This window comes from Camelus dromedarius, chromosome 18 (genome assembly GCF_036321535.1).
Source record: "Camelus dromedarius isolate mCamDro1 chromosome 18, mCamDro1.pat, whole genome shotgun sequence".
Lineage (NCBI taxonomy): Eukaryota > Metazoa > Chordata > Mammalia > Artiodactyla > Camelidae > Camelus > Camelus dromedarius.
Window position 1 is genome coordinate 46,664,583 of NC_087453.1, and position 7,543 is coordinate 46,672,125.

At 62.7% G+C, this 7,543-nt stretch overlaps 1 protein-coding gene across 1 annotated transcript; it reads right to left on the bottom strand.

Moving 5' to 3' along the window:
- Positions 1 to 239: 239 nt before the first annotated feature.
- FOXA2 (forkhead box A2) lies at positions 240 to 3,343 on the bottom strand. The gene is made up of 2 exons (XM_031434333.2): positions 3,257 to 3,343; positions 240 to 2,250 (listed from the first exon to the last, which is right to left on the bottom strand). The coding sequence occupies exons 1-2, from the start codon at positions 3,341 to 3,343 to the stop codon at positions 946 to 948; spliced, it is 1,392 nt and encodes a 463-aa protein (XP_031290193.2). The 3' UTR covers positions 240 to 945.
- Between the last annotated feature and the right edge of the window lie 4,200 nt (positions 3,344 to 7,543).

Below are 7,543 nucleotides of genomic sequence, written 5' to 3' on the forward strand. Positions count from 1 at the left end.
ATCTGGGCAGTGGGTACACGTGTGTTTACTGTAAAATTCATTCAACTTCAGTATGTCTGAAAATGTTAAGAATAAAATGTTGATAAAACAGCAACCACCCTCCCAAATAAAATAAAACCTGCAACCAGCCAGGACCTCCCTCCTTCAATTTTTAAATAATTCCCAGACCTGTTTATTTTTTTTTTCAATCAAGCAAAGGGAAAAAAAATCTTGGAGATTCAAGGCATCAAACTGGCAATAACACTTTAATATAGATTTGTGGAACTCTGGTCCTTGCAGTCAGAACACACATTTATAAGCCATAAATAAAGCACGCAGAAACCATAAATTAATCAGACTCAAGACCTGGATTTCACCGTGTCAAGAATGGGAATGCTTGCTTTTTTTTTTCTTTTTCTTGGTCATTTACAACAGACTCTTACATCATTTTTTTTCCTCTTTTTAAACAATAGTACAACTCTGTTCTCTGTTAAAACTACATGGTTTTACACTGTAACTCACAAAAGTTTGTGTATTTTTTTTTTTGCCTTTTTGTTTTGTTTTTTCGTTTTCTTTCTTTCTTTTTTTTTTTTTTAATAAAGTAAGACTTCCCTGCGGCAAGAGTGATGGAGAGGAACACCGACAACAAAAAGTCAGAACTCGCAGGTACTTAAAGAAGCAGGCGTCTACACAGTGGAGGAAACCGACACTTCGCTTTTTGCCTTTTTTTGACTGTTTATCCTTTTCCCTTTCCCTCCTTACGTGGGATGATGACAGATATCAGCGTGGCCCCTGTGAGGGAGGGAGGGCCGCAGCAGGTCAGGGAGACTGCTGTCCCAGGGGCTGCGGGGGGTGGTGACGGGTCCTTCTCCCCCGTGTCTTTCCAGTCTCCCTTCCTGAAAGTCTCCACCCCACTTCCTCTCCTGCTGGTCCTGGTCCTGGTCTGGCCGAGCCGCCGTCGTCTTCTTAAGAGGAGTTCATAATGGGTCGGGAGTACACCCCCTGGTAGTAGGAGGTGTCCGCGGCCAGGGGCGAGGCGTCCAGGCCCGCTTTGGTTGTGACTGGGCCCATGGCCAGGCTTCCTGGCATGGGGGAGCCATAGCCGGGGCAGTGCATCACCTGTTCGTAGGCCTTGAGGTCCATTCTGTGCGGCTGGTGGTGGTGGTGGCTGTGGTGGTGCTGCTGCTCCGAGGACATGAGGTTGTTGATGGAGAACGGGTGGTTGAAGGCATAGTGGTGCTCCGGCTTCAGGTGGGCCTCGGGCGGCAGGCCGGGGTGGTGGGGAGGCCCCAGCAGGTGGGCCGCGGCCTGCTGCTGCTGCCCGGGCGAGGGCGCCGGCTCCGGGGGGCTCAGCGCCGCAGCCGGCGTCCCCTTCAACTCGCCAAGGGCCCCTCGCTTGTGCTCCTGGCACGGGGAGGCGCTCGAGTGGGGCGACTCGGTGCCCGCTGGAGTCTCGGAGGCCGGCCCGGCGGCCTCCCCGAGCTGGCCCTGCGAAGCCTGGGCCGCCGCGGCCGCCTTCTTGCCGCCCCCCGCGGCACCCGCGGCCTCCTTCAGGGCCAGCTGCTTCTCGCACTTGAAGCGCTTCTGGCGGCGCAGGTAGCAGCCGTTCTCGAACATGTTGCCCGAGTCGGGGTGCAGGGTCCAGAAGGAGCCTTTGCCGGGCTTGTCGGGCGAGCGCGGCACCTTGAGGAAGCAGTCGTTGAAGGAGAGCGAGTGGCGGATGGAGTTCTGCCAGCGCTGCTGGTTCTGCCGGTAGAAGGGGAAGAGGTCCATGATCCACTGGTAAATCTCGCTCAGCGTCAGCATCTTGCTGGGGCTCTGCTGGATGGCCATGGTGATGAGCGAGATGTAGGAGTAGGGCGGCTTGGCGTGCGTGTAGCTGCGCCGGTACGTCTTGGGGTCGCGCGCGCGGCTCAGGCCCGCCTGCCCGTACACGGGGCTCATGGAGTTCATGTTGGCGTAGGGCGCCAGGCCGCCCATGGCCCCGGCCGCCTGCCCCCCGAGCGGGCTCAGGCTCGGGCTCAGGTGCGGCCCCATGCCCGCCACTCCGGCCGCCCCGGCCGAGCCGCCCATGCCGGCCATGGCGCCCGCCCCGGGGGACATCCCGGCCAGGGACGGGCTCACGCCCGCGCCCACGTACGACGACATGTTCACGGAGCCGGCGCTCATGCTGCCCGAGCCGCTGCCCATGGCGGCCGCCGACATGCTCATGTACGTGTTCATGCCGTTCATCCCCAGGCCGGCGTTCATGTTGCTCACCGAGGAGTAGCCCTGAGGACAGAGCCCGGGAGGGAGGCGCACAGCGTTAGCACCGCGGCCGGAGCGCGCCCGGACCTCCCGCCCACCGGGCCAGCCCAGGCCCCCGCCTCCGGGGAGGCCTCCGGGGAGTCCTACCCTCGCCGGGTCCCGGGGCCGTTTCACCCGGAGGGCGCCGCGATCGCCCTCGGGGAGGTGGCGAGGGGACTGCCGCTCTGCGCCTGTAGCCGGTTCCTAGCCCTCCTGCGCCTCGCTCCGATTCTAAGACAGGGCTTCCCTGGCGCGCCCCAGAGCCGGGCATCCCCAAGGCATCTCCCCTCCACAGAGTCTCCCCAGCTCTCAAGCCAGCATACCGAGCAGGCGCCGCGGCCCTGGGCGCCGCCTACGACCCTGACCAGCGACCTGTGGGACACCGCGCGGGGCGCCGGGCGGCCTCCAGCGGAGACGATCCCGGGGTCCTCGCCGTTCAGCCTTCCTCCGGGGACCCCATCCTTGGCCCCAGGGGAACCGAAACGCGCCGCTTGCGCGGAGTCTGCGGCCGGCCGGAGGCATTGAATGGAGGGACAGGGAGGGGACCGCGAGCCGAACTACACGCGGCTGGACTCTGCAGCCACAAACTTTCTTTCTCTTTGTCCCCTAGTCTTTGGCTCTTCCTCCACCTCGGCCCCCAACTCCTACCCACCTTCTGCTCTCCAGCTCCCCACCCCCTCGCCGGCCGACCTCCCACCCCTCCCCAGCCGCGCGCTGCCAAACATAACTCTGTTAGGATAGTGCGTGGCTCGGCCACGAAGAGGATTTGGAGGCGCCGCAAGTCAATATTTGATCACAAAGTTAATATTATCTCAAGGCTAACAGTGTGTCGTATAAAAAAGAGACCCATCTGAGTCGAAGGAAGGAGGAAAAGGCGGCTGCCCAGAGCGGCTGGGGTGGGGGGCGGCAGCCGGCCAGGGAAGCGGTCCTGAGGTCGGGGCCGGGAGCGGACGCCGCCACCCCGCTTCCCCCGGAAAAGGCGAGTGCCTACCTCGGGCTCGGCATAGTAGCTGCTCCAGTCGGACGGCTCGTGCCCTTCCATCTTCACCGCTCCCAGCATACTGGAAGCCGAGTGCATGGCAGTTTAAAATTTAACAGCCACAACAAACGACCGGCAATCACCCCCCACCCCCACCCTCCTTTTAAAAAAAAAGTCAGCCAAGGCACCGTCCCCTCCCTCCCTCTCTCGCGCTCCCTCTCTCTCGGCTCCACTCCCTCGCTCCCTCGGCCGGCCGGAGGCGGTAGTTGGAAGTGGGCGGGAGGGCTGAGTCTCGGGAGGAGGGGGCCGGAGGGTAGGAGGAGGCCCAGCGCCGAGCCCGGCTGCTGGGAGCGCCCGCTGCCCGCCGCCGCCGCCGCCGCCGCCGCGCTCGCGGGCTGCCCGGTGGAGGCCGAGGCTGGCAGTGCCGAGCTGCCGGGAGGCGGCGGGAAGCGCGCGGCGCGGGGGCGGGTGGGGGGTGGAGAGGAGGAGGAGGAAGAGGAGGAGGAGATGGGGGGGGCGGAGGAGGTGTGGACCGCGGAGCGGACAAGTGCCGCAGTGACGTGGGCGGCTGGTGATATAGCGCGGCGCGCCGGCGCGGGCCTCCAATCCCCAGACCCGGGGCAGCCCATTTGAATAATCAGCTCACACCTGGGTGAGAGGGAGCCTCGGCTGGCGCCCCGCACCTGCCCTCCGCGCCCGCCCCGCTGCCGCTGCGCCCCGCGGGCAGCGCACGGACGGGCGAGCGGGGCGGGTGGGCGCGAGGGCTCCCGGGTCGAGCCCTCTCCCACACCCCCGCCCGTGTCTGCGGGGATTCCCCAGGGGAGGAGGGACCTGGAAGGAGGCCACCCCCTGGAGGGGCCCAGGGCTCTGACACCCCCCCCCATCCTGTCCCTTAGCGCCCGGCGCCTGGTGAGCCCATCCGAGGGCGCGTCCGGCCTCCTCGCTCTGTCTCCCCTCTGCAGAGCCCTCCCAAAGCCGCATTTATTTATCCCGGGTTTCTTCGCTCTCAGTGCCCATTCCCTGTCAAAATAACAAGCTGGTGACAGAGCCAATTTGCAAAGCGCTGTCGTATTTAGAAAAACTGTGTACACACCTTTAACTCGCCCGCCGCTGCTTCTGGGTGGCCCCGCCCGTTACAGTTAAGACCCAGAGCGGCTCCGGGAGGCGCGCGGGGCGCCAGGTCCCGCTGCCTCGGCTCTTTGCCGCCTCAGAGCCCGGCCTCCGGGGCCCGACGGCGTGGCTGGCGGGGAGGAGCCCCGTCCCCACCGTCCGGGGGCCGGGAGCACGCGGCCCCGCCAGCGGCAGCGACGGTTGGGAGACTATTTGTCTCTGACAGTCAGGACGGCGTGTTTCAAGGTTACTTTTCAGTCACAACCGAGGTGCCCACAGCATTTCGTAACTAAAACAAACAGGGCGGGAGGAGACAGGAGTTCAGGAATCGGCAGCGGGGCACATGAATTCACCTCAGGGGGGTTTCTGTCCTCTCCGTTTTCCTGCGGGACGGTTTTGTGAGAATGAGAAGCCCCGCAACCATACCGTCCTTTCTATTTTCGATCCAGCTTCTGAGCTCTAACCATCACCTGCCCTGGGCCAGCTGCCCAGACCCCAGTGAGCCGGGGGGAGGGGTCACTACAGGTGCGTAGAGGGGGGCAGGCTTTCCTGGTTCTAAGAACCCGGCTGGGCCGCGAGGAAGCAGCCCCCCACCCAAAGAGAGAAAGACAGGAACCAGTGACAGCCTGGCCCACCTGTCCAGAGTTGTGGGTAACGGTGGCAGAAGGCAGAGGCGAGGTGGCGGCTGGAGCAGAGCGCCCCGAGCGGGAGGACGGCAAGGGGCAGCTAGCGGGCGGCGGAGAGGAGCAGTGGGCGCGGGGAACCCAACCCCTGCCCTCCACTCTGGGTGGCGCGGCCTGCAACCTTTGAACTAAAGATGCAGACGCGGCTGGTCGGCCCAGTTCATAGTGAGGGCGTTGATGGGCCCGCTGACCGAGAGCCAGGGCAGCGTCCGCCACAGCCAGTCTGGAGGCGCTGAGGGCTCCCAGGAGGGGCAGGCCGGGCCGGAGCGGCCGGGAAGTGCCATGGGTGTATGCACGGGTAGCCTTGGTGTGCGAAAGGGTGGGGTGGGGTGGGGGGCAAAGGGACCCGATCCCGTGCATCTCGCACCGGGTCCCCGAGCGCGGGTGGAAACAACCTCGCTGTTCTCCCGGGGGCTGGGGTGCGCACTGGCGCTCAAGAGGAGTTGCCTGTTTTTCAAAGCTTTCTGCGCAGGCCCAGGGCAGAAACACATACACACCCGCACACGCACACACACACACACACACACACACACACACACACGCACACACACCCTTCCTCCTCCCCGCGGGACCCTGCTTACATTCAGTAGAACAGAGACGCCAAATCAGACAGGCAAACCCGCGAAACGACAGACGGCTTTCTGGTGTGCATGGGACTGAAAACGCGGGAGTGTTCCGGTTAACGCCGTCCCGCGCCCCTGTGAGCGCCCACTCCCCTCTTCTTGCTCCTGACCGACAACGTGGTTCTAGAACTGACGCCGGAGCAAAGGAGCGAGCGCGGGCCGGGGCGGAGGGCGCGCCCCTCGGCGGCCCGGCTCCGGGCCCCCGGCTTCCGCAGTGACGCGGCGCCCCCTGTCGGCCGCGCGGCCCCGGGACCGACTCGAACCCTCCGTTACCCCCGCGCTTCTCGCCCCGCCACCCGGGTGCCCGCACCGTCCGGCGGCCTCTCCGAGTCTCTCCGAAAACGCCTCCGAGGGGGCTGGCGTTTCCTTGGAGGCCCCGAAGTTCTGCGCAAACCCGGGCCGGCCGCGGCCGCCGGGGGAGGCGTCGCGCGCTCGGGCGGGGCCGGCCCCGGGGACCCTCCCGGCGCGCGCGGCCGCCCCGGGAAGCCGAGGACGGGCCGCGGACGCTGCCGGCGCCCGCCCGCCCGGCCCCGCCGGCCGCAGGGAGCCGCGCGCTCGCGCAGCCCGGAGGCCCTCGGCGGCGCTACCTCCCCTGCGCTCGCCCGCTCCTTCCCTTCCCGGCAGCTCTGGTTTCTAAAGGTTGATTCAGAGCGTCTGGCACGAAAGCCTCGGGCTGGAATGCTGTAAATTATGCCCGGAGCCTCTCTCCAGGAAAAAGCTCGCGGGTAACCGGGGCTGCAGACTGCCGTTTCCCCGGACCCCCCCCCCCCCAATTTGAAACCCCACCTGGGACAGAGACCTACAAAGCTTCTCTTTGCTCGTGTCCCCCCTCTTTTCCGGCCTTTCTGTTCGGTGCTGCCGGGTATAAAGCCGCCTTATAGCCGACGGCTGCGCTCGGGGTCAGCGCCCTGGTTCTATTCCAGATGCTGCCCCAGCGGGCTGACTCGGGCTCCAGCCTAGGCCTCCTCCGTTCTTGCTGCAGCCCTCAGCCAAATTCCTTCTTCCCGGGGACGCTCTGTCGTATGAAAGCAGCCCCTGGGGAAAGCGGACGTCAGTCAACAGAACTCAGCTTCCCTGAGCGATGACACAAAATACCGGAGGGGCGGGGGAGGCACGTTAGGTTGATCAATACTCCAATTCCTGAAGCCCTTTCGAGAGTAAATACCCAGGACAGGCCTTTCTTTAGGGCATCACCAGGCGGGTCTGTAGGTGAGATTAAGACACAGGAGTGGAGAAAGGTGATTTAGCCAAGTCTTGTGAAAATACACATTTTACCTTCAAATAACCTTTGGGTTGGGAGAAAGCAGATGCCCACTCCTCCGTTACCCATAGGGTGGGATTTTCAGGGTGAATCCCGGGTCCTAATATACTACAAAGAGGCATACAGTTGTGTCACAGGCTACAGTCAGCACTTCACTTTCTCTGGACTGTTATTCCTGAAATTTCATTTTTTACAAAATCAGACCACCAAAATTTGTGTACTTGGCACTAAGCACTTCAGATGCTCTGTGTGTGTGTGTGTGTGTGTGTATATGTGTGTGTGTGTGTATGTGTGTGTGTGTGTGCTGGTTTCCATAGTTCTTTGGTGGCCAAATCCCTACTTGTTTATGGAGAGGGCAATTGAAAAGATAATTAGCAAAGAATATCTTTCAAAGGAGATTTATGTGAAAAAACCACAAGAAAGTGATGCTAAAATGGGCAGAAAGCAAGAGGAGACACTGTAAGCCCGAGTGCGACGCACCTGCATGCAGTGCCCTCCGCCGGGCAGGGGCCCCAGGAAAGGTGGCAAATCAGGAACGAGAAATCATGCTAAAACGAGGTAGACGAGCTGCCAGCACCCCCGGTTGTCAGGTGGCAGAATCAGGTCTTCAATCTACATTTTC

Bases quoted from the DNA above. Each gene is read 5' to 3' on its own strand.
- FOXA2 (XM_031434333.2), bottom strand. From the start codon at position 3,343: ATGCACTCGGCTTCCAGTATGCTGGGAGCGGTGAAGATGGAAGGGCAC. The intron at 2,251-3,256 runs GTAGGCACTCGC...CTCTGTCCTCAG, and splicing joins GCTACTATGCCGAGCCCGAG to GGCTACTCCTCGGTGAGCAA.